Source organism: Podarcis tiliguerta (genome assembly GCF_965153285.1).
Source record: "Podarcis tiliguerta genome assembly, chromosome: 7".
In the NCBI taxonomy this organism is placed as follows: Eukaryota; Metazoa; Chordata; class Lepidosauria; order Squamata; family Lacertidae; genus Podarcis; species Podarcis tiliguerta.
In genome coordinates, this window is record NC_139540.1 from 27144455 (window position 1) to 27171866 (window position 27412).

At 41.3% G+C, this 27412-nt stretch overlaps 1 protein-coding gene across 3 annotated transcripts in view; it reads left to right on the top strand.

Moving 5' to 3' along the window:
* MMP16 (matrix metallopeptidase 16) overlaps window positions 1-27412 on the top strand; it is a 174459-nt gene that overhangs the window by 43458 nt on the left and 103589 nt on the right. For all 3 annotated transcript variants that reach the window (XM_083451122.1, XM_083451123.1, XM_083451124.1), the window contains exon 2: window positions 25641-25789. In XM_083451122.1, the coding sequence (XP_083307248.1) occupies window positions 25641-25789 (149 nt within the window). The remainder of the gene's footprint in view (window positions 1-25640; window positions 25790-27412) is intronic.

Sequence of the window (27412 nt, forward strand, 5' to 3'; positions counted from 1 at the left end):
CCCACTCTTCCCTCCTTACACAATGAGGAGGATGTGATTTGCATAGTAAAACATTATCAGTGCCTGCACTAATAAGATCAAGTAGAAGTAGTAACCTATGGGGAGGGGGCAGAAATGGATGCAGCCATTGGTTTGATTAATTAAGGCCTGTCCATCTTGGTAAAAAGAGAATATTAAACTGGGGTTACATGGTCTTCTAACCGAAACCATGGTAAGAGAGCCACTAGTTTCCTTGTCTACCATTTGAGCTCCTGTAGTTTGGGGATTCTAGAATTAGCCTGTTAAAATTTATGGCATTTGACTTCACAGTCTGGTCCTAGAACTTTTTAATTCAGCAGGAAAATTTCTAACAAAGAGCATACCCACTGCTGTGCTAACTCAGCACCTGAAAGCAGAATGCTATATTAGTGCTGCAAGCAGATATGCCAATATAAATGTTTAGGATTAGGGTGTAAGTATTTTAATATATTTGTATAAGCTTAAATAATCATGTTAAGAAGATTACCATTGACCTTCTGTTATGTTTAATATAGCTTTAATCTGCTTTTATTTTAGACAGATGGACTCAGTGGCTACATTGAGTTTAATAAAATAAGAATTTACAAGAGTGCCTTGTATAATGCTGTCTTCTAAAACTGTTTTCTAACCTCACCTGTGTCCTCTAAATGTTCAGACTCTGTGGTTTATATATGCTGTTCTCCATGTAGAAATTTTAACAACCTATCTGGAGCATTAGCTAAAAATGAAAAACAAAGCATATTGTGGCAAAAACTTTCTAGTGGAATGGTTTTCCCAGTAGTGATGTATGGAAGTGGGAGCTGGACCATAAAGAAGGCTGATCGCCGAATAATTTATGCTTTTGAATTATGGTGCTGGAGAAGACTCTTGAGAGTCCCATGGACTGCAAGAAGATCAAACCTATCCATTCTTGAGGAAATCAGCCCTGAGTGCTCACTGGAAGGACAGATCCTGAAGCTGAGACTCCAATACTTTGGCCACCTCATGAGAAGAGAAGACTCCCTGGAAAAGACCCTGATGTTGGCAAAGATGGAGGGCACAAGGAGAAGGGAACGGCAGAGGACGAGATGGTTGGACAGTGTTCTCAAAGCTACCAGCATGAGTTTGACCAAACTGCGGGAGGCAGTGGAAGACAAGAGTGCCTGGTGTGCTCTGGTCCATGGGGTCATGAAGAGTTGGACACAACTAAACGACTAAACAACAACAACAAGAGATTCAGGGCCGTCTTAAGCATATGCACCGCCGGGTTACAAAGATCTGCCCAGCGCCCCCCAAATTTAGCTTAGCCCCCAAATTAACTTTTATTATGCTTATGTCACTGTTATCATTTGATAAATAGCGCTCACGCCTGCATGGCTCCAAAAGGAAGTTTTTGTGTGTGTTTTAAACCAGCTTTTCTAAAGAAGACAAAAAATACATTGGTAGTTGGTGTAAAGACTCTACGCATGCGCTTACGGTCATAAGGAGGTGTCTGAAGATGAGATGAGCGGGCATTGCACACATGCATGGGAGAGCCTTTCATTGTGGGATCAACCTTCTTTCTAGAGGAGCTGGGAGAGCCCTTGCAAGTGCGCATATATTAATTCTTCTTGGGAAGAATTTGCAATGTTTCACTCGGGGTCAGCAGCACCTTTGACATGACTGAGCTTGCGCCGCCTGCCTGTCGCCACTGTCAAAGGTGCTGCTCACCCCGTTGCCACATAGCAGCTCAATACAATATGCTTAGGCAGCTTAAGCATGGGCACCTGGCACCCCCCAGAATTTGGTCCCTGGGTGCCCTGCACCCCTAGATAAAGGCGGCCCTGATCAGATTTAAGAATGAAGAATGTTCTAATTGTGGCTCAAATAATCTCTAATCTAGTACAGAACTGAATGCACTGGGGTTATGTGTGTGTGTGAGGGTGTGTGTAAAAGGGTGGGAGAGTGTGAAATTTTATGATTGCAGTCTCATGTTTGCGGAGGCTGATGGGAGTTGGAATTTGGGGGACCACGTGTTTCCCCTACCTATTTGCTTTTGGCTGCACATCTAATCCTTATTATGGCTCATAAAGGTGAGCCTGGACGGTGTATAAACATTTTTCCTTCCATCCCTTATGTTTACCATATTTAGACGGGTCACAAAACCATCGGTGCTCTAAGAATCAGAATAAAGGAGAACTATATGGAATTAGTTACCAAACGCAGAGTTTCCATAATTTAAATTAGGAGCAAAGAAAAAGATTTTGTAACTTAAGGATATCTTTTTTCAAGGGAAACAGAAGAGCCATTTTTTGAATGCACTTTTCTCTCCCTGCCCCCCCTTGTTATAAAGCTCCATGAGGCAGCCTGTTGGTAAAGAAATCCTTGTTCTGCTGGGCAAGTCATATAAGAGATGAAAGTAAATGGAACAATAATTGTACTTCACATGCTGAAAAGTGCTGTAGGCATAATAATACCGAATATAAGAGGTTTTGTTGTCACAACGGACCCTTTTCTCTTCAAATAGGATCATCAAAGTCCCATTTGCTCAATGGAACTTGACCCAATATGACACATGTAAAAATACTATGTAGCAACTCTCAACCTTATCGAAAGACAATTTTACCAAGTGTCATGCTAAATGAGAATTTAAATGAAATATAGCAATAGCACCAGGTTACAAAACATGGCTTGTGAAGCAATTTTCAAGTTTGTTTTGGAATGGTTAATACGGATAAAAGAAAAAGAGGGCCCCAGAGGTTTATAAGCGGATGGCAAAATCGTTAGTGTGTGAAATTAGTATAATTAACTTTCTGGTGTTTGCTAGGAAATATTGATATATTGGCTGGTGGTGATTCTTGTTTGTGAGGATTTAATAATATAGATTCACTCATGATTGATAAAAGCAATAACTGTTGCAAATGTTCATATCAAAGGGAATACTTAAAAACAAATAATCACTATATAAGGTTCTTATATGATAGGGAATACGAGGCAGATGTTTCATCTTTAGCCTTCTGAAGGCCTCCTGCTCTGACAACTTGAGAGAGAGAGAGGCCAAATTAAATTGCTAAAAATAACTTTTCAGTCCTGACAGAAATACAAAGGTGCAAACTAGTTGGAGAATTAATTCAATATGAACCTTAGGGACCTGAGGCGAGCAAAGAAATAACTGAAGTTTGGGAGTGATGGGCATGCATATCCCCTTCATTAAATCAGAGCCCCAAACCTTCTTAATTTTAAAGAAGATAACGAGCTAAATTCTGCTATTAATAGGGTGAGGGGAAAGAGATGATCTTGTATCCTAGAAGTTCCCCTGGTGATATGGAGATCCTAGCTGCTTGCCATGTCACCCCTTCTCTTTATCAAAGGGCTGCTACTTAATGCATGTGCTTGATGTAAACTACACACTTGCACACCACCTCAATCTCTGCATAGTGCGAGATTCCAGGAGTTCTAGGCACTTACTCAGGGTTTGGTTTCTTCGGAAGGAGGCACAGCAGAGACTTTGGTGTCTTTAAGATGCAGTCATACCTCAGGTTACCGACGCTTCAGGTTGCGCGATTTCGGGTTGCGCACAGCGCCAAACCTGGAAATACGGGAACAGTTACTTCCGGGTTCCAGCGCATGCGCAGAAGTGCTAAATTGTGCTTTGTGCATGCGCATAGGCACCGAATCACAACCTGCGTGTTCGCAGACGCACGGGTTGCGAATGCTGCGGGCTGCGAACGTGCCTCACGAACGGATCATGTTAGCAACCCGAGCGTCCACTATATATGGTTCATTCACACACACACACACAATGGTACCTCAGGTTAAGTACTTAATTCATTCTGGAGGTCCGTACTTAACCTGAAACTGTTCTTAACCTGAAGCACCACTTTAGCTAATGGGGCCTCCCGCTGCTGCCGCGTGATTTCTGTTCTCACCCTGAAGCAAAGTTCTTAACCTGAAGCACTATTTCTGGGTTAGCGGAGACTGTAACCTGAAGCGTATGTAACCTGAGGTACCACTGTATACAGCCTGAGTCTATGATGGAGGGGCTCACAGCATTTGCCCCTCAAGAGGGGCTTGCTTCCCGTAGCCATAGCCTTGGATTCAAGCAGAAATCAAGCATTGCTCTGACTCTCTGCCTTCCCAGCCTGTTGCTTCCAGCTTCTAACTCATATCACTCCACTCTCAACTCTGGGTGGAATGGATGCAGTGTTAACTGGACTGTCAATTCGAGATCACCATACTAGAGTCTTACTGGGTAGGAACTCCAAGCAAAATAAATGAAAGATGGAAGAAAGCCTGCTTACCCCAGCTTCTGCATCTGTTGGCACTGTCAGTGGTGCCTGGTGCTCATAGGTACTGGTTGGGTGGAAGGCAAGTAGGTGGAGCCACAGCCAATGAGAGGCAAGGCCACCCCTTGATACAGCTGTAAGAAAGAAGGCTGGCAAATGGAGGCTGGCTGAGGGCAGACTGAGGTTGGCGGGGCAGTGCCCCATTTGCTCACCATCAGCTCACATTGAGGATACAATAACTATTAGTTCCTCTATCTTGGGTTAAACGTTTAACTTAATATAAGCTGTATATCCAAATAGGGGTGCCCACAAAATTCTAAATAGAAGGAGAAATTTCTCCATCAGTTGTATGTGCTAAAAGATATGCTTTATGGTATAAAATAATGTCTGGAAACTGGCAGCTGCATTCTCTTAAGTGAGAAATGTGGTGGAGAATTATCCCAAATAAATTTCCTAAATATCCCATTAACCTTTTGAAAATACACTTGGGGAATATATAGAGAAATATCATATTACCATATTGTCGGCAGCGAATATTCATCTTAAGTGTGTTAATCTTCCCCTCAGATACTAAATTTAAGTAATGCCCTTCCTTTCAAATCACTGGAAATATTATTTGTCAACCTATTCAAGTTAATTTTAATCATTTGAGAAAGATCTCTTGGAATCAAAATGCCTAGATATGCTATGTCCCTGGGGCACCAGCAAAATCGCCAATTATTATACAATGTGGGTGATCTATAGTTAATCATACACCCTGAGATTATTTTTATTAATCATGACATAAATGTTCCAGGTCTACTGATAAATAGCAATAAATCATCTGGGAAGCAATGTTACTTCTAGCTGAAATAAAGGTGTGAGATGGGCATTAGAAAAAAAATCTGCAAGCTTGGCATTGAGATTTTCAGACAATTCGTTCTTTATTTACACTCTCCTATAATCTCTTTTGGCGGGTCACGGGTGGCGCTGTGGGTAAAACCTCAGTGCCTAGGACTTGCCGATCGTATGGTCGGCGGTTCGAATCCCCACAGCGGGGTGAGCTCCCGTCTTTCTGTCCCAGCTCCTGCCCACCTAGCAGTTCGAAAGCACCCAGTGTTCACTGCCCAGGCTGGTTGCAGATAGGAATGTTTCCTAGTAGGAATATGCGCAGATCACAATACTTTGTTCAGACCCTGATTTGGTGATTCAGAAAGCAAGCTGATTTGGTTCACACTGATTTATAGGCTGCCTGATTTGGCTTGTATCCAAATTCCAATTTTGACGATCTTGTGCCTTATCATGGCCCCTCATTCACTATTATGGGGAAAATAAATAATTTTGAGAAGGCTGCAATATCTCCCCTCTGTTTTGGGGGCAGAGTTGGATTAAAGCTCCAGACACGTTAGCCCTTTCTGAGGGAATGACTACTGCTAGGGAGTTATGAGAAATGTTTTCATTTCCTCCCCAGAGCTTTATAAAATGGAATCTCCACAAAGTATCCCAAATTGTTTGAAGGTCCCTGGTATAGTTTGAAGAGATCCCTCTTTCACTTGGGCAAGTTCCAAGTCTTTCCAAATTGGCCTAATTTAGCATATGATTTGAGATTCATACAAATTCAGTGGATACTCTGATTTCCCAGCCCAACCTGGAATTGGGGATTGAACCTGTGCTCTATCATCGAACCTTTGAACCTTCCCTAAGAGAGGGCTACTGCCCTCAATAGCAACCATGTGTCTATCCTAATAACATGATCAGGCCATAGCATAATGTTCTTTTTCTGTTATTGTTACAATGTGATCACAAAAGGAAAAGGAAATTCTAATAGGAATAATGGAAAAATCTCATGGCTAAGCAAGGGAATTGAATAACCTTCAGGGACATTTTTAACACCTTTTCAACATCAAGGTATCATAGCGACGGACACTTTAAGTATTTACACTTAAATTGCTAAACTGCACTACCTTTTATTCAGTAACAGCATAAAAAGCCACTCCTGAAAAAATTCTACCCATTTTATTAACTTACCTCATTGAAGGATGTTTATTAAGATGACTTTTTACGACATTTAAAGATGGAACGGTTGGCATAATGGAATGTTCAGACTCTTTCGCATAAATCCATCTCGTATAATCATTATAGGTAAGTCAGAGATTTAATATAAAGGAAATACTGTCGTTGGATAAATGGATAGCTTCAGTATCTGTATTGACAACAAGTGTCCCCAAATTGCTTCAGCACTTTACAAAGCTGCAAGAAACTCGTTATTCTGTGAATTGTCTTACACTATTGGAATGGCCCCTTTTTATATCATATATTTTAAAAGGAGACGCCTTCAGTGGTGGAGTGATTTAAGTTCTCCACCTCCTGAAATAATAAAAATGCTTATGTTCACTGTGTGTGGTTTATAGATCCAGAAGTACTGTCCAGTCAGGACTTCTTTGAGTCCAAAGAATGAAAGAAAAAAATAGCCACTTGCTAACACCATTCTGCTAATGCTTACTCAACGGTTTGTATAGCAGGGTTCATTTAGTGCAACACAATGGGTTCTGTCTAGCAATTCTCCTCCGGGAGGTTGCGCAATCAGAAGAGCATTTCTGAATTTATTTTTTACTTTTCTCATGCAGCATAGATGTATAGAACTGCGTCTTCCATGAGTGAAATCTGTGTTCTTCACGGACACGTCTTTGAAACTAACCTATGAGTGCGTAGCAATTTATTATTATTTTATCCAGCCTTCTTCCAGCGAGCTTAGAGCAGTAAATATGGCTGGCCACCCCGCCCCCCACCCCCCCAACAATCTTGTGAGGTAGGTTAGGCTGAGAGATAGCAAGTGGTCCAAGGTTACACCAGTAAATATTGTAGTTGGACAGGTATCTGAACTTAGGTTTCCCTGGTCTTCATAGCCCTATGCAAAGAAAGTAGCAAAATAGTCAGTAAAGCTAAGCCTAAATTAGATAAATGAAGCAGCTGGAAGAAATGGCAAAGGAGTTGCTTTGGAAGGAGTGGGGATAGGCTTGCCCTTGTTCAAAAAACCAAACATGAAGGTTATTTCATAAGGTGAAGGCTTCTGTGATTGAGCACCAGTATTCTCAGCTTTCAAAGCAGTAAATACAGTATTAAAAGTCATCACAAATCATTGTAGGCAGGGGAGTAGTGTAGCTCCTGACCATTTATATATCTCACAGGTAATAATATCCAGTACTTGCCCATAATGCTTTTGCAATCACACTGCACACACAGCCATTAAAAACAGCAATGGATCAGAAAGAAAGAATAACTTTTTCCAAGAGACTGTATGTTCCATTACATTTGTATCCCACATTTTCTCCAATGTTTTCAAGGTGCTCTTATTGTTCTCTCCCCCTCATTTAATCCCTTACAATAACACTGTGAGGAAGGCTAGGCTGAAATATAATGATTTGGCCCAAGGTCACCATTCTTAAGGAAATCAGCCCTGAGTGCTCACTTGAAGGACAGATCGTGAAGCTGAGGCTCCAATACTCTTGAGAGTCCCATGGACTGCAAGAAGATCAAACCTCTCCATTCTTAAGATCGTGAAGCTGAGGCTCCAATACTTTGGCCACCTCATGAGAAGAGAAGACTCCCTGGAAAAGACCCTGATGTTGGGAAAGCTGGAGGGCACAAGGAGAAGGGGACAACAGAGGACGAGATGGTTGGATAGTGTTCTCAAAGCTACCAACATGAGTTTGACCAAACTGCGGGAGACAGTGGAAGGCAGGAGTGCCTGGCGTGCTCTGGTCCATGGGGTCATGAAGAGTCGGACATGACTAAACGACTAAACAACAACAACACCTGGAGACTCAGTATCAGTTTGAACACTGAGCTTCTCAGTCATAGTCAGACACTATCTTTCCTCACTTGATGCTGACTTTCCAGTGCTGTTAAACTGTAGCCATTTCATAACAGGAGGAAAAACATCTGGATTGTGTATGACAAATGAGTAGTACACATGTATTGCATGAAAACTTCATTGTCTCAGAAAGGCCACCAGTGACTTTTTGTCTGTATTTTGATTTGTGCCCCATTGACAATGCGTTAAATCTGCACTCCAAAAGTTCTCTTGTAATGAATCAGTATGTGTTGCTGTGTATTATTTTAAGCTTTTGAAATCTGAGGCTTTTTTTTATTTTAAGAAAAGAACCTTAGTCAAAGTCTATCTACTCCACAGTAAAGAATAATGATAATGCACACACACATACATTATGTGCGAGAGAGTGCAAGTTTAAGATCAGTACATCTTAAGTTAAAGAATCATTCAGTTGTGATCATTTATTCCTTTGCTGCTGCTATATCTTTAATTGAATCTAGCCTATCTTGATAGAACAGAGGAGACTCATTTTAGAGTTGTTCTTCTTGTCAGCATGCATATTTGGCTGTAAACTAAAAATGCTGTTGATACATAATAAGATTTGACACTCTTGCTGGAAACATTCCTAAAATGGGAATTGGCTACAGTAGTTCTTTTATTGTTATGTCTCTTTTTAAGAAATGAAAATCTTACTGTTCCTTTTATTCCATCCTCAAATGTTAATCTTTGCATTGTGCAGTAATAGTCAACTGGATTCTCCTTTCCAGTGCATGCTCTAGGTTTTGGAGAGCCTTTAAGCAAGATGTTCTCCACTGGGTCCCCTTTACTCCCTCTGTGATTCTAAATCCTCACTATTATTATTATTGGCAGTGGCAGCTGTTCATCTTTCTCATCAGTGCCACTGCCTGCACACTTGCTGGGCAAAGAGCCAATGAGTAAGCAGGCAGTGGCATCTTCCGTTCCTCCTCCTCACCACCACTGTCGTCAAGAGGTGGGTGAGCAAGAAAACTGGGTGCAGTGGCGAGGAGGAGGAGGAGGAGGAACGGTTCTAGCTGAGCTCGTGTTGGTGGCCAACCTGCTCAAGTTTGGCATGAACATCATGTAAAAGGCAAAACATCTATTCATTTGTTTTCTTCTTACAAACCCTCTTTGGTTTGTCCCGAGAACATTCTGAGGGAGCATACAAAGTACTTGAGAGAAAAGGATTCTTGCTTCATGTCCTCTTGACCACCAAGCCAAGAAAACCCATGTGTGAGTTGAGGAAATACGTCTTGTTCTTAACGGCTATAAGTGAGCACCACCTTGAGCTATATTCTGCAAATTTGCTGACAAATACACTAAATAGGACATTACTAGCAAGTATTGCCATGTTACAAATCCATGTTGGCCAAACATATATTCCAGTTAGTGTCCCCACCCCCTTCAAAGCAAAGGAACTGTCATGTTTTGATCAAAACAAAAAGGGAAATAATTGTCCTTTGTTTACTGTCACTTCATTTAACTGGGTATCATGAAAAATAAAACATCTGCAAGCTTTAATGCTAATTTTAATAATATCCCATTTAGATAATAAACTTCTGAATTTCCATGAGCATTAGGCCTAAACCTTTCCTCATGTGGGAGTCAGCAGGAATTTGTTACACATATGGGAAGACATCTGGATCTGGATTTAATTCCAAGAGCATTGATGGGGGTTGAGGTGGGGTGGAGAAGCAGCAGCCAGCATTACTTTAAGACTTTGTAAAACCCAAAGTGTGGGCAATTCATTTTGCTAATTGAAGCAGTTATCCAGTGGAGCATAGGTCCTCGTAGTAATATTAATATCACTGCTTTGATATTCAGCTGTGCAAAGCATAAAATCTTTAAGTGTTTGCAGACACGGCAAAGGAATAAAATAAGAACGTGGTGAAATAAAAACCAAAGGCATTGTTCCTGAGATCAGTTACAGTAAAATGATAGTGTTTACAGTGTTAAGTGAATCTGTGGGGCTTAGCACCAATGTCTGTTGAGCGCTGTGCTTCTGGGATAGCGACTGATTTTGGAGGTTAAAGTATTTGTTGTGGCATGGGCTTCATCAGATGTATGAAGCTGCCCGTGAACATAGGAAGGCTTTGTCTATCTATTTTTTTACAGAAGGGATGGGAAACCTTTGGTGGTCCAAATATTGTTGGACTTCTCCTTCCATCATCCCTGACATTGGCCATGTTGACTGGTGCTAATGGGATCTGGCGTTCAACAAGATCTGGAGACCCATTCCTGATATACACAACAGCAACAGCTGTCCAAAGTTTCAGACCAGCCCTACCTGGTAATGCCAGGGATTGAATTTGAGACAATTTGCATGCAAAGCAGGTTCTCTACCAGAAAGCTGCAACTCTGTGTCTCTTCCTGTGAAATCCCAAATGCATACACTTATGACAGTAAATGCGGTAGTAGCTTGCTTGTGGTGATTTTTATTTAGTTGGAAAAATTTGTACTTTTTTTTTTTTTTTTTTAGGCTGCCGATGTGCCAAAAATGACTCGACTTAATGATGTGTGTGTTGTGGAGAAAGCCAAGTTTTATTTAGGGGACTCTATTTATTTATTTATTGAAACATGATTTCATCCAGCTTTTCCTCAAGAGTTCAAAATCAATAAAAAAAAGCATCACCAGTAAAAATTTCAAAATAAAAAAATACAAGCACAGCAAAATAAAGCATCTACCAGGTTGTCAGGGGCACCATAAAACAGAAGCAGTGCCAGTCTGTTTAAAATTCTAGCATCATATGTCCAGTGGGACTGGAGGGACGACGACACTGTTTTCTGAGATTAAAAAATGAGTGAACACATCAAATGCGAGTCAATTAATTTAAATAATCAAGATTTAATCACAAGAAGTCGTAAGGCAGATAGATGTGGCTAGGCAGATCCAACCATTGTTAGTGGGGTATCAATTTGCCTGATGCCATATGTGGGATGAATATTGTTGGAGATGTCTAATCAAAGCCTGGTGAAATTGTTGCAAATGTGCAAAGGAACACCTAGTTCAGAAGTCCTATGGTCTGACTGCTCCTTCAGTGTGAACCTCAACCTTGCTGTCTATTCATTTCTTTGTTTAGCAACCCCGTCCTCCCATGGGAAAAAGGAATTAAATACATTTTATTAAACAGGAAATATAAGCAATTTGTGAAAATTACATCTGTGAAGGACACATAACCGATGAGGTCAGTGTATTAAGAAAGAATAATGAAGCATTTTTATGCCCGAAGAGTCAACTATGGCTCCTAATTGAACCCCATTGTACCCTACTTTGGAATCAGGGATGCAAAACTTTGTTTTGATGCTTTTGCTGGGAAAACCAACAGCCCTCTCTATACAGTGATGTTTTTAGCACTGCCAATTTTTTCATGTAAATATTGCTTTTATTTTGAGCAAATGCTTCACCTGTTAGTTTGGAAATCCCTACGTTTCTCTTAATTTTGGTATTTTTAAGGATTTGAAGAAGAAGAAAGGCATACAATTCAGTTAACAGCAGTTTTATCATTAAGAATATACTTTTATTTCCTTGGGGGGGGGGGTAATATTGAAATGATGTATGTGCTAGGCACCATTTTTCTTGACATCATCCTGCTGCACAAGAAAGCCAGGCAGACTGAATGGTGAAATGAGTGTGATTCATAATGGCATTTCAATCGTAGCTATAAGTAACTAGCACCCTGCTTCACATCTCAATTAACCCAAAGTAATTGGATTTTATCTGTTGTCTCTCAATGGGAGTAAATTGGTTTAAAACTAAGTATTTGAGTTTAAGTGGGTTGTTGATCAGACTATAAATTATTTAACTGCTTCAGAGGTTAGATAACAATTGCCATCTTAAACTATTTGGTATAAGGGCCAAACATTATTTGGTGATTTCCTCTTCTTGCTCTTGGTAATCTCTCAGACCAGCTGCCACTGAGGGTGGCTGGTGCTGATGTAACGTTTGTCCTATATAAGACCTGATTTGCAAATATAGATTACATTGAACACTGGGAACATAGGATGCTGCCATACATTAATCAAACCTTGGGTCCATTTAGTTCTACACCTGGCATGGCTGACCTGCAGCCCTCTAGATGTTGTTGGATTGCAAGTCTCATTATCCCCAACCACTGGCCATGCCAATGGGAGCTGCAGTCCAGCATCTGGTGGAGGGAACCAGGCTAGCTACTATTGGTGTTTAAGAACTAGCAGTCTCTCTCTAGAGCTTCAGATGGTGGTCTTTCCTAGTTCTACCTGGACATTGATCCTGGGACCCTTTGCATGCAAAGCATATGTCTCGTCAGTAAACTACATCTCTTTCCCAGTTTCAGTACATTCCAACAACTGTTCCTAAACAGGAAAATATTGGTCCATATGCTAAGTAATTCTGGAGTCATAAAAATTGTACTGATTTCCCTATAAAATTTCATTTTGAGTGAATAGCAAGAGAACCAATTTTGTGTAGCTGTGCAGTTCTTTTAAGATGTCACCGCAGATGTACTGTGTGTAGTTATTTTGACAAATGTACTTTGCTTTTAATTATTTAGAGCAACATGTGATGTTGTGCTGTGAAATGCAATATATTTTGTAGTGATAAATATTCAGCGTGTTGCCTTTGCAAAAGCTCTGTGGTTCCTTTCCATAATATATTGCGCTGATAATTCTGACACAAGACTTTGGCTTTGTAAACTTGATATGTTGCTTAGGAGATATCCTGGCAGCGTCTGGGACTAGGATTACAGCACAATGTTTGGTGGGAGCTGATTTGGCAGGTTCGTACAATGATGGCAATAGAAATGTTCCATTTCATAATTACTGTTGAAAGTGGATACTTTCAAAGTTCCTCTTAGCTATTTAAGAAGGAAACGTGCACAGATGCTAACACACGCCAGAAAAACACACACCCTGTGTTACAACAATCAGAAAGTGTACAGAATTTCCAGTTCAAGGATAAAAGAAGGTGACTGCTGGCTCATTTGTTAGACAAATGGCTCACAGAGGAACAGAGGCTGACAGGCACTCCCTGTTCTACCAACCCAAGCATGCATTCATCTGCCACCTGAACCCAGAAGTTTGGAGATTTTATTTTGATTACTTGGGAGGGGACTGAGGAGTGGTTCTGAGAGGAGTGGAAAGCTAGTTCCAGTGATGGACTCTGGAGCACGCGCCCAGATATTAGCAGTGGAGGAAGGCACAGCGGGAATACAGGAGCCAGTGTGGTGTAGTGGTTAAGAGTGATAGACTCGTAATCTGGTGAACCGGGTTCGGGTCTCCGCTCCTCTGCATGCAGCTGCTGGGTGACCTTGGGCTAGTCACACTTCTTTGAAGCCTCTCAGCCCCACTCACCTCACAGAGTGTTTGTTGTGGGGGAGGAAGGGAAAGGAGAATGTTAGCCGCTTTGAGACTCCTTCGGGTAGTGATAAAGTGGGATATCAAATCCAAACTCCTCCTCCTCCTCCTCCTCCTCCTCCTCCTCCTCCTCTTCTTCTTCTCCTTCTTCTTCTTCTCTTGTTTAGGGCTAGTTGCCACTGGCACTGATGCCCTTACCCTGGGCGACCATTTAAATTTCCCACAATGCCCCAGACATAGTGGAACTTCAGGGCATTGTGGAAAAGCAAACCCCTCTGATGACCACCATTTCAATTTCCCACTATTTCCTGGAGAGTTGTGTGGTAGATAAAAAATGAATGGCTGCTGTTCAGTAGAGGCTGGTCCCTTTGGGAAAACAGGGTACTGCCCCCAACTCCTACCCCCTCTAGACCAGCCCTCATCTGCTCGTCTTCTTACTTGCAACCTGTCCAGGGGATCTATCTGGTGCTGTATTATCAGAAGTGGTCATGGAATACAAGTGGCAATATTATTAGGATCACATTTATGTTTAGTGATCAGGTCAGTTATTTAAATGATACTGGAAATTATTACCATTAATGATGAGAGAGAGAGAGAGAAAAAGAGAGAGAAGCATATACATTGAGAGCAAGAACAGCAATCCCTTTCAAATATAGCACAAACACTTATATTTCCTTTGACCTTCATATGAACTGTTTAAAAAATGAGATTGAGTTAGATATTTGGAGCACACTAATTAAATGGGTAGCATTGACATTTTAGTAATTTCTAGATATCCTACAGGGGAAAACAAAACTATAACAGGCATTCTGAGCCTTCATGTGCTGTGTGTGTTTGTGTATATACGTGTGTGTGTCTGTATTACATTGGCTCCCAGTATGTTTCTAAGCACAATTCAAAGTGCTGACCTTTAAATCCCTATATGGCCTTTGGCCCAGTGTCTCCACTCGCATCGTTCAGCCTGGACACTGAGGTCCTGCTCCGAGGGCCTTCTGGTGGATTATTATTATTTTATTAGTGTGTGTTTGTTGTAGTTTATTTCAAGTCAATTTGCTGTACTTAATTTAGTTTTTGCATGAGTCTAGCAATATGGTTCGGTCGAAACAGTGCCCTTTAGTAAGGTTTACTTGCAATTGCAAGCTTCGGCTGCAGTGTTGAGCACCCCTGCTAAGGATTAAACTCACTGGTGCTTGCTGTGGGCTAAACATGCTTTGGGCAATCAGATACTGATGCCACCCTTGTCCTCAGGGCTTCAGTCCAGTCAAAACTAAGCAATGAACCCAACAAATTCATACACATAATTTGTAAAATATACCTATTTAGATACAAAGCCATATAATAACAAAATAAGGAAACAAGAATCCTGCCTAAAACCTGTTTGGCTCACACAGCCCTCTCTAAGTCTATTCCTTGTCATGTTGCTTTTTCACTAAGGCTAGAGCAGTCTTCCCCAACCCTGGCTCTGTCCAGATAATTTGGACTGCAACTTCCATCAGCCCCAGTAACCATAGCCAATGGTTATAGAAATTGTAGTCCAAGACAGCCAAAAGGCATTGCACATGCTACCTCTGAAGCAGGGAATCCAATTTTTGCTTGCAGTGTATTACAAAAGGGTTATTCTCTCATCGACTCCATGATATGTGCCCCTCTCCCTTCCTTTTGCCATGTTAATTCTAAGAGCATCCAGTGAATATTTCACCAGACGCAAATTTGATTGTAAAACTTCCACTCAGATCACCGGGTACTTGTGACATTAAGGACCACGAGGAAGGCTGGAATTGAAGCATCACATCCCTTCCCAGGCACATACCTCGCCAAATGAAAATGAGTAGGAATATCTTTTATATTCCCCCAAGGTCCAGTGCCCTTAGATGCTGCTCTTTTGGCAGTTGCCTGCAGGGCAGATAAGACTTTGTGAGCCCTCACTGCTGGCAGGCATTAGCTGTCAGTGTGGTTCCAACTGAAAGGCTGGATGCGCCCAGTAAAAAGATGGGCTCCATGTGCAGCCAATCCCACCTATTCGGTTAGCTCTCATATTGCTAGAAACAATGCAAAGTCTACCTGTCACCTTAGATTTAGAGGCTTGCCATAACATAAGGATTTTTGTTTGTCTGTGAGGTATATTCACTCATCATGATCATGAAGTATCAACAGAGCTTTGGAGGAAGCGGATGGGTAGCGCTTGATTATTAGTGGCAGGCCGAATTTAATGTTGACAAGGTAATGCACGCCAGAGGGAATAATTTCAACTTGTCCATCATAGTTGGCTTCTGAATTAACTGTAACCACTCAGGGAAGCAGCTTGGTCATCATTTTGGACAGCTCAGTGCAAACACCTATTGGAAGTTCAGCTGTAGGGGTGTGTGTCTTTGTTTTTTAAGGATGGAAATGTTAAGAACTAAAAGGAACTTGTTGGGATCCGTCTGTCTCGAGGATGAAATCAAACGGCTGTGTTATCAGCACTGAAGTGCTGGGGCAGAAGCCTGGACAGTGTGTATGGAAGTCCTGGGCTGCCCAGATGACAAGACTCTCTTCTTGGCCTCGATCATATGGTCCAAAGGAAAGCCAAGCAATACGTTTGCCACCAGCTTGGCTGCAGGAGTTGTCAGAAGGAGGCATACAAAGCAGCATCCAACTGTCTTAGGGACTCCACTCTGGATTTGTGTAGGGCATAGATTTTCAACTTTTTTGAGTCCACAGCTCCCTTGACCAACTATATTCTTTCTGCAGCACTCCTGTGGACCTCAAGAGCCCAGTTATGCCAACCCTTGCCTGCAGAGCTGGCAGTCTCTCACCCTTTTCCCAACCTTCCTCCCTTGTGGAGTGTCCCCTCAGCCTCCTCTCCTCTCCCCTCTCCTTGGGAGCCCTCTGGGCAGCCGCTGTTGCCACCCCCTGGTCTTTGCTGCTGCTTGCTTGCTTACTCCAAGGCCCATAGCTGTCAACTTACAGATTTGAAAATAAGGGACCAGCAGCCTTGAAAATAAGGGACCAGCAGCCAAAATAAGGGACCTGCAGCCTCACCTGTTCCAGGCACTCCAGTCTTCCTGTCCTCCTGCAGTCTCGTCAAACTCATGCTGGTAGCTTCGAGAACACTGTCCAACCAACTTCGTAACCAGAGGTTCAACTAAATAGAATCTGAATCACATGCACCACAAGGCCTATGCAGCCTCAACTTAAGATGGCTCCCCGGCCTGGCTTTGCACTGCAAAGTTTACAGCAGCATGTACAACAAAATGGCGTCCAGCATTCAAAACCCCCCTCAGCTTGCATTAACTAGCCACACACAAGGCATGCAAGCTCCACCCCCCAGTCGTTCTTAGACTTCTTATTGGGTGAGCAACACAGCCAGGCAACACAGTTGGAGACTCCCTCCTCCCTGGCCGGCAGGGAGGGAGGGAGAGGAGCTGCTTCCTTTGAAATTTAAGGGACATCATTTAAGGGACATTTAAAGGACATCTATCAATAAGGGACAGCAGCGGGACATGGCGCTGGAATAAGGGACTGTCCCTTCAAATAAGGACACTTGATAGCTATGCCAAGGCCTCCTCAGCTCCTGGTAACCTGCACCCCCTGACCAGCCCCAGAGGTACCATTCACTTGTGAAGGTCTGTAATAGGAATATTGCATTTAGCCTTCTTTGGAGCTTAACTTGTTAAGTCTAACTTTTCCAGGGATCAGATTGGAAGGTAGTAGAATTCACTGAAGATGGAGAGGGTGGCACATAGGTTCTTTTTGTAGAGGGGAATTAAGACCCTCTAATATCCTTGAACTTGAGCAATAGGAGTCATGTAGGCCCAAGCTATATCTGCCCAGTGATTTGCTTTGGTAGGCAGATCAAGGCATGCTCTCAGGGGTCAAAGGGATGAATGCCATTCTGAAGGGCATCAAGAGTGTCATCCTAACATCAGAATTGTTAGTGACTCCTAAATTGATAGGGACTGTTTAGCTGGAGGGAAAGTGCGTGGCGTTTAACTCTTAAGTTTATTTGACTGTACTTGTCTCTCCATTGGGTATGTTACTTATCCTTGTGTTTAAACTTATTTCCAAAGAAGTACTTTTTAATCTTCATGGCAAACCTTTGTGGTTTCTGTTATTATACCACCACACGTCTAAAGTGTGAAGTTCTATGCTATCCTGAGATGTTCTTAAGAAGATGCAATGGGAATTTTAGGCAGAATGATGAAAGGCAGCCTTGCAGAAAAACACTTTCACCCAGTGTCAGCAAGAGTTTAAGGAGAAGGGTGAGCAAGCAGAGGAATACATTGACTTGACCGGAATCTCTCTCCCACCCCACCCCCCGCCCATGGCACAAGACCCAGGGAAGTTGTGGTGCTTAACTTAAGGAGGTTCACAGAACAATTTTCCCTCCCCTCCTTGCCCCTTGTGGCCCATCCCACATTGTTCAGGAGGGTCCACTCCAGAGAGGCTTTTCAAGGGCCAGAGAAAGGGGAGGAAAACTTTCCATCCATGAACTACCTCAAATTAACACATCTTTGAATCCAAATCATTGTTTTTAATCTTGATGTGCATTTCTGACTTTTTTTGGGGGGGGAGTGGGCGATGGACGTTATTTAAACTTTGTCATTTGAGCTTAATTTGTTGTGTTGTTTGATTCTTTGCCATTTGAGCTTAATTTGTGGTGGTGTTGTTTTAATTTACTATTTGTATTTTAAACTTTTATGAACCACCCTGGGAGGTCTTTTGGGCAGAAAGGTGGCATATAAACGAAACTAAGAAAGATTATATGAGATTGGTGTTCACATAACAATGCATCACAAGGGAGCTTTCAAGCTGATACAAGAGGTGTTCAGTCATCCATCCTACTGGGTTTGTTATGCAAAGAGGTATTTTCTTGATACCAATCTGGCCCTGTCAATCTGCATTTTCATCTCATTGGGTCAATATAGCTGGATGCTGGCAGTAAACCCTTCAGGTGTGGCTCCCTGCCAAATAGATAAAGCAGAATAAACCTATTCAACTACAAAAGGTAATGTTAGTTCCCTATGATTCAGGATTACATGGGGTTGTATCCTTGACCACCTCCCACACTGTTCTGAAGGGTGCCCCCAACCTTTGGAGTACATCAGGGAGCTGCAGAGGAATGAGGAATCAGCAAAAGTCACTCCCATGCCTATGGAAACCCACAAACAGGACATGAGCACAAAAGTCCTCTCCCACTATTGTTCCCTAGCTGAGGCCTGGTTGTCCAATGCTACCTTCTGGAAACTACACTAGAAGTAGAAGCCAAATCACCATAATATGGAGCCTCCCACTTCCAACTCACAGAGTCGATCTAGCAAAATACCATGGTTGTTGGTATAGAAATCCACAGAGATATCAAGGGGAATCAACAGGGTTCCAGTCTCCCTGTCCTTCTCCCTTTCCTGATGAAGGTCATCTGTCAGAGCAACCAAGGCGGATTTGGTCACAAAACCAGGCCTGAACCCAGACTGGAATTGGTCCAGATAATCAATTTCTTCCCAGACAATGGGGAGCTAGATTGTCATTAGCCTCTCAAACATTTTTCTTAAAACAGGGACATTTGTAAGTGGGTAGTAGCAGTCACATATTCTGAACCCAGGATGGGCTCCATAAGAAGTGGTCTCGGCATCATCTTGTACGGGTGGGAGGTATCGCCCCCTTCATACAAAGATGTTTTTACCACAACCTGGACCTACCCAGTTATGAGTCTGTGCATTGTGTGAAGAAGTAAATATAGTGAAATATATTTTTAGCCCACCCTTCATCACAGAAGTAGTTCCAGAGCAGGGTACTATGAACTATAAACACAAACAACAGTGTGATGAAACTAATAAGGCAAGAGAAAATGAAACATTAAGTAATAACTAAGAGAAATATAGCAACAACTAAAGTCAGACACTAATAACCAGCAAAAGCCTGAGCGAAAAAGTGAGTCTTCAGCTGACACTGAAAACCCATAAGAGCTGGCTCTCCATCTCAGAGGAGAGAGTGTTCCATAGATGAAGTGCAACCACTGAGAATCAAAATAAGTATTGACTAAGAGGCCATTTTGGAATATTTAAAAATGACTTTCATATAGATAGTATGCTAATAGCATTGCTCCAAGAATACAAGGACTGTTATATTTAATCATCAACCCTATTTTGAACATGGGTTTATTAGATTACATATTTTATTAGATGTAGTTAAGGAGCAATATCTCAGGATTACAAGAGCAGACATCAGAGTCAGGTCCCTCATAGTTCTCAGCCATTGCACCATTCCAGCTCATCAAAACTGATATAACTGAAAGATGCAGTATAATGCACTGGACTTAGGTTGGGCTCATCATTGTAAAAGCTGAGTTCAGATCTTGGCTTCTCTGTACAGTCTTGCCTCATTAGTATGTGTGACATGGGAGAGGAAACCATAAGCACTTTTGGATATTTTGTAATTATTAATGAGATAAAACAACAACAAAAAGCTATTTTATTTCATTATTACATGTATATTTGCATTCTAGTTTCCTACATTAAAGTGTACTCTAGCATAATTACAGGTTTTGTTTAAGTAAAAAACAAAAGCTAGCCATGAAAGACTTTGAGTAGGTCTTTGGTCTCATGCACATATTTGGATATAATTTCACAATGCATTCCTATGCAGGTCTTTTCATATGTAAATTCTGTTGAGTCCAATGGGACTTGCTCCCAGTTAATAGCGATCTTTCCCAATATATTGCTTTAGAATGGACTTCCACTAATCACTGGCCATGCTGGCTTATCCTGATAGGAGTTGTAGTCCAAAACATCTGGAGAGAACACAAGGTTGTGGGTGTATAGAATTGCAGCTATAAAGGAACCGACTGTTTTCTGCTAGACTCTCAGCCAAGTCCTGACCACAGCAGTCATGCAGGAAGGTAGCAGAGGTGGTCTCTAATTCATGTTGGATTCAAGCCAGTAGGTTTATAAGTCAAAACTAGAAGAACGCTAAATTGTGTACATCAATGAACTGAGAAGGGAGGAACAGAACATAGAACTCTCATGTTATAATCATGTGGTCTGACCTGTTCGTAAAGCAGGGCACCAAATTAAAAATGGCTATGTAAAGACATGAGAACAGACTGCTGAAAAGCACCTAAGCCCAACAACCTGAGCATTATATTTCCACTGTGGCATGACTGCAGCAGCACTCTCTTTCTGTTGTTCTCCAGCAACCTGGTATTCAGAGTCATTCTACCTCTGATCCTGGAGATAATAAATAGCCATCAAGACTAGTAGCCATTGATAACTTTTACCTGCATGGAAGTATTTAATACGCCTTCAGAGTGGCTGAAGTTGATGGCTTTCATTATATTTTTCATTATCAAATTCCACAGTTTTAAGTATGGCTATGTGTGAAGCCTTGGGTGTGTGAAGAAGTACTTCTTTTCCTGAACCTTCTGACATTTGACTTCCTTTGATGGTTCTGAGTTAGGAGATGAGTTAGGGATGCGGGTGGCGCTGTGGTCTAAACCACTGAGCCTCTTGGGCTTGTCGATCGGAAGGTCGGCGGTTCGAACTACCGCAATGGGGTAAGCTCCTGTTGCTCTGTCCCAGCTCCTGCCAGCCTAGCAGTTCAAAAGCATGCCAGTGCAAGAAGATAAATAGGTACCACTGCGGCGGGAAGGTAAATGGCATTTCCATGCGCTCTGGTTTCCGTCACAATGTTCCATTGTGCCAGAAGCACATGCTGGCCACATGACCCAGAAAGCTGCCTGTGGACAAATGCTGGCTCCCTCGGCCTGAAAGCAAGATGAGCACTGCACCCCATGGTCACCTTTGACTGGACTTAATCATTCAGGGGTCCTTTACCTTTTTTATATAGGAGCAAAACTCTTTCCTGTCTACTTTAGCTACACCTTGTGTAATATTGTAAGCCTCTATCATGTCCTCACTTCACTCCCCATTTTGTTTGAAGCTAAGAAGCCTCAAATTTTGTGAACCTTCCTCATAGGAGAGTTGCACCATCTCCTTAATTCTTTCTGCACAAATGTGATCGCTATAATCTCCTGCTCTGCATACAGCAAGGTGTAGATTGAGGGTCCCTTCCTTTTGATAAAAATGTGTGGATCTTGTTGCTTCATACAGCAAGTTGGGCATAACTATATATTCTGGACTGCTGGTGTTTCTGCAAACTTTGAAAAGAGTTTGCCTTTAAAAAAATAATAAAGCCAAACGAATGAATAAAACCTTTCATTGGCTCTGTTTACCAAAATGGATGGATCAGGATTTAGCTTTAACATAGTGGGCCTATGTGTTAGTGGGAGTGGTGATATGATTAGTTTTTGAAAAGGTGTGAAAGGGAAGGGAGAGGCAATAATCTTCCATTGCATAAAGGCTACCTCTGTTTCATTCATTTACTTTGGTACTCGTTTCTCTTTCCGTTGAAGCCGGTGGGCACTGGGCCATTGGCTCCAGCGAAAGCAACGTGCGCGACTTTTTCTCTTCACGCTGCAAAATTCCCAAAATTGTTTCTGTGCATATGGTTATATAACATGCTATTTTTATTTTCAAATTAGTTCTTGACATTTTTGAAATGATTTTTTTCGAGTGGAACCTCGGGCTCTTTTGGCTCATCTGAGCCTCTCAAAGAATATTCGCTTGTGATTCCAAAGGTATCCTTTCCGAGTCTACAGCACTGCACACACTTATTGGGGGAGGGCTAAAAGCAGCATTGAACTCTGTGGAGCTAAATTCCAAGCCAAGATGCATAGAATCACATTGTTAGAGTCACCTCTAAGAAAGCAAACTGAATAGACTAAAAGGTAACTTATAAAGAGTGCTGCTTTTGCAGGCAGTGGAGTGCAATTTTTCTTCTTTGCAGATATTTGATGGGCAGCACCTCAAATCTGCTGATGCAGGCTTGAAGCACTGGAAACTGTAAACTTATTTTATGAAAACCGAACTGGAAAACCAAATGTCAGATTCAGTTTAAATAATCATTTCCCCAAAAGGAACTTTGCAGCTCAACCTTTCGACCCCCTGATTTGATTTCAGTAGACTATCCCTCTATGGGCCTTGCCAAATTAACCCACCACCATCTGTTAGTGCATTTTGTATTATGCAGATGTGTTGAGACCCTTCTAATAACAAAGCTGTTTGGGCTGATGTGTACTTAATATGTGCATGTTTCCTAAATTGCTCAATATGATTTAATAGGCTCGCTGAAGAGCCAAGCAATTCTAACTTAATTTTGTACCAGCGTTTATGGAAGCAATTTGCTGAAATTAATTCCTGTGTTTCTTCTCCATCTGCAAATAATGGAGAGACCTGTAGGAAAATTACACAGATAATTCCATACTGTTGGATGTTAACTATTCCAATTTTTCCCCCTCGTCTCAAATATTTTTCAGAAGAAAATTCAAACAGAGTCTTGTGCCTATTGTATATAGTGGCCTACCACCATACTCAGAAACCCCAGGTTTTCTGTTCAACAGAATGTTATTGGTTATATATATATATATATATATATATATATATATATATATATATAAAATAAAGGTAATAATAATATTCTATTCAAAAGAAATCCTATTGAGGAAAAGGGTTTTAATTCCTTTCAAGGTGATTTCCTTATGGCAACCCACCCAGAGTATTTTTGTTGTCAGGAGGCATATAAGTCCTGTTCATAAATAATACTTCCTTAACAAAGGTTCCGTCAACATGTCTATGTAGGGTGTAAAACAGATTGGGCAAAGAGCTTGTCTCTTGAATGACTTTATTAGTAATTTCATGTTCAGGCTATTGCTCCTTATTAAAGCTGCAGCCTAAGAACTTACAGCTGCAGCAGTCTTAGGAAAGGGCTTTTAAAGTCAATCTAGTCCAGCATCCTATTCTCACAGTGACAAACTCACAAACAGGACCCAAGCACAAGAGCACTCTCCACTCTTTTTTATGTTATTTATTTATTTAAAAAATTATACACTGCTTGATCGTAAAATAAATAAACACCTGAAAGCTGAAATACTAAAACAGCTGTGGAGGTATAGCCATCATGGCCAGTAGCCACAGGTAGCCATATCTGCCATGAACCTGTGTCCCAGATCTGGACTGGCAAGCCATGGGAAATGTCTCACCAGCTTTATCTCCCAGTGCTGTGTGTGTGCTCTGTACTTGCATTTGTCATGTGTGGATTTGTGTGTGGTTGCTTGTGTAGTCTGTATTTGTGGTGAGTGTATGCATGCAGTACTTCAGCCATGTCCACCACTGACATGTGTCCCTCTGAAGGGTGGCTTACTATTAATGTGGTCAGTGGCTGGAGAAGTCTTAAAGCTTTCCTGTGGCAGCACATCAGGCTTAAGATCAGGAGCACCCATAGATATGCCCAAACACCATTCATGACATTACACTAGCATTAGAGGGATGCTTTGCTGGTAATGTTCTTCTAGACTTGGTAATAGAGACCTCAAGAACTGATAGGTTATTTCAGAATAAATGGTTAGTATGAACAGTGGATATTTAAGGATTGCCTTTCTATAGCTGGTGTACATTTCACTTTTATGTGAAGCTTACAGTCCTTTATTCCATCTAGTGATGGTGTGTAAGTTGACATTGCAAGTGAAGTATGAGGGGGATTTGTCACTCTAATTGTGAAAGTTACACAGATTAGCCCAGTATCAGCACACTGTGATTTGACAACTTCCTCACAAGGTACAAGATAGGAAGTTGCAAACCTTTAAATATGTAAGTTGCAAACCTTTAAATACATAAGCTAGACACAGTCTTTTATTTATTTATAAGATCATTCTGCCTTTGCTACAACATGCTAGGGTGGGCTATGACAATAAAATACAGTTATAAAAATGGGTAAAATCATTACAAACACATGAAACAGTTCCAAATGGAACAGAACAGCATTAGACGAGGGCCTTCATCCAAGAAGGATGTGGCCTGAAGGTGAGAGTTTCTTCTTGAAAGGAAATTAAACCAGGATGTGTAAGAGATAAACGTGGCTTAGCTGAATGTGGAAAATCAGACCACATCACTGCTAATTAGGTCAGATGCTTATCAACTCTTTGTTGGTTATAGTTCAGCACATGGAAGAGAGAGGGTTTGTGTGTGTATTGCCTAAAAGATCTCTATAAAGTCTTGAATGAAATACAAAATAAAAATGTGAATCTGTGAGCGCTTCATTTCACAGTGAAGGGTGAGTTCTAGGACTCTGTTTAAAGGGCCAGGATTGAGGGGCTACTGATGCCCCTTCCCCCAACTGCATTCTCAGGCTACATCCACACCATGCGTTTAAAGCAGTACGGTTGTGGTTTCCTCCCAAAAGCATTATGGGAGTTGTAGTTTGCTAAGGGTTCCAATAATTGTTAGGTGATTCCTGTTCATCTCACAGAGCTTCCCTTGATTGATTGTTGACGACTCTGAGAAGTATAGTAATGTACGAATGTGGCCTTAGATTTCCTGTGCTTTTAACATTGTGGCTAAAAGAAGCAAGTGTAGCCCCCATGTTTTGGTGTGTGTCAGCAGCATCCACATTGCTTCAATACAATGCTCTCCCCATGCAGGCCTGCCTGGTACCTTTGTTACATAGGCACCAAGCAAAAACATTCTTCTTCTCCCTCATCTTTGGCTAATTAAACAATCTATGGACTTTTAAACTGTGTATTGGGGGAATTGTTTTTGTTTGTTACTATGGTATGTATTTTTGTGTTTTTATATTGTAAACAGCACTGTGATCCTCGGATGAAGGACAGTATAGAAATAATGATGATAATAATAAGGAAAAAATGGGACTGCTGTTGTCCTTGACCTGAGACCTCAGCAGACATAATTGACAGTGGACTTGAGGGTGCTGATTGCCGGAAGATGCTGGGTAGTAATGTGAGGACTGTCTGCTTGGGTTGTAAAACAACATTTAAAACAACAATAACAACCCGATTCTATAAAAATAGGTCATCCTGTCTACCACATGGTCCTTCCATGCTGCCCCTTATTCTGACCCATAAGATATATATATAATAATTATTCTTACAACCTTTCTTGCCTATGGATACAGTCTGGAGATATCAAAGTGTGCACATTCCACTGCAATAATTGGATCATAAACACTGTATTTCATTCTTAGTGAATATTAAGAAAATGCATTTTGATTTGTTTTTCCTATGTTTGAATTGCATCTTTTAACGTTTGAAAGAAAAGCTTAACTAGATGGCACCTAGGGGATAGTAGATTGCAAATCTTCCCTAATACAAACTATGCTTGTCATTATAGGTGTGGCTACAAAAGTACGGCTATCTTCCACCAACTGACCCCAGAATGTCAGTGTTGCGCACTGCAGAGACAATGAAATCTGCTATAGCTGCTATGCAGCAGTTCTATGGCATTAACATGACAGGAAAAGTGGACAGGAACACAATCGAGTAAGTAATTGTTACTGGACTGCTCTTGCTTCTTTAAACTCCTCGAAGTGCAATTTTTTTTTTTTTTTGACCAGCTAAGATATCTCTGCAAATCTAAATGGTCACTCTGAATATAACATATGTTTGGTGAAAAAATGTAGGAACTCTATAGGATATAATTGAAGTTTCAGTAAGAGTCCATTTCACAAAAAGAGAGGAAAGGAAGATGAAAAACAGGCATGAGAAATAAATATTTATATAAACATTCAACAGAAATACTTTCACTTCACAATTTTTTATGGTGGTGACAAAGCATTTGATAGGTTAGTGTGGGAAACATTAGGAGGAAGAAATTGGCTTTCATATGTGGCATAACTTTCAAAAGTAGATAGAAAATAGGCTTCTCTGTCACACATGCTGTCACCCCTTGCTTTGACACTGGAAAGTTTCTTAGAACGATAGTTTGGGAAACAGCCATCACTGAAAGCATATTTACAGTATAGGCGTGAAGCAAAAAAAGCATATGTTTAGAGAAACATTGTGAGGAAATGTATGTAGTCATGTGTCATCATTTATCTGGTACATATGTAAACTGGAAACCTTGCACAGGCCAAAATGTCATAGGAAGGACAAAGTGAATGAATACCATTTGCTGGGAATCACAAGTGCTACTGAACTTCCCAAATGCATGTAGTTCACCACTGTGAAAACAGGATGTTAAGACTATATGGGCCTTTGCCCGTATCTAGCAAGGTTCTTTTTTATGTTATATTCTTAAATGAAAGGCAAGCTGCTACAATTGTCTCTCCCATTCTGTCCTCCATCCCTGTCCCCCCAGATTGCTTATTTTCACTTGTTTCTTCCCCAGTCGTTTGTTGCCTTCCAAATTTTCAGGATTTAGTTTATATGTTCTTTGCACAGACCTCTGTACATCAATGGCACTTTATTTTAAAAATGCTAATAATTGGGTAGACACAGGATTTTAGGCTAAGACTGCAGTCCTGTATACAAACACCCAGAAGCGATTTTGTTTGAATCCAGTGGGACATTCCCAAAAATATGTAAGGTTGGAGTCTGCAGCCAATTGGTGTCAATGGCAAAAACCCCTTTGTTTTTTGTGTGCAGCATCTTAATTTTTATTTTTAAAAGTTATTACACATCACCTTATTTCTACTGACATCAGATTAAGAGTTGAATCTGATCAAGTCATGATGTGAGGGGAACAACTTCTGCCTACATTATGTATCTTCCCTTCTCTCTCCTCCCCCCTAAACACTGCCAGACATCCCCAAAACTGCTCCAGAGAGTTGGTGGAACCCCAGATGTGAGGGCTGCACAGGGGGAGATGAGGGAGCAGAAATCTGTTGAGTGAGCAGAAGCCGTTCCACTTGCACAATGACTTCATTAGCTATAATGCTAAGTACTTTCACCTGATTATTAAATTGTAAGGAAAACCTTTAGTTCCTTTTAGCTTTGCATTTTTGTATGCCAACATCCCTGGACGTGACCTTCTGCATTAATTTTCAGCCCAGATTTCAAAATGCTTTAAAATAAGGATGCTCAACAATTGAATCCAAGCCAGTATGGTGATTTGTGCATCTGTGTAGGGAACTTTAATAAATCAACATGGCCATAAGACCACTT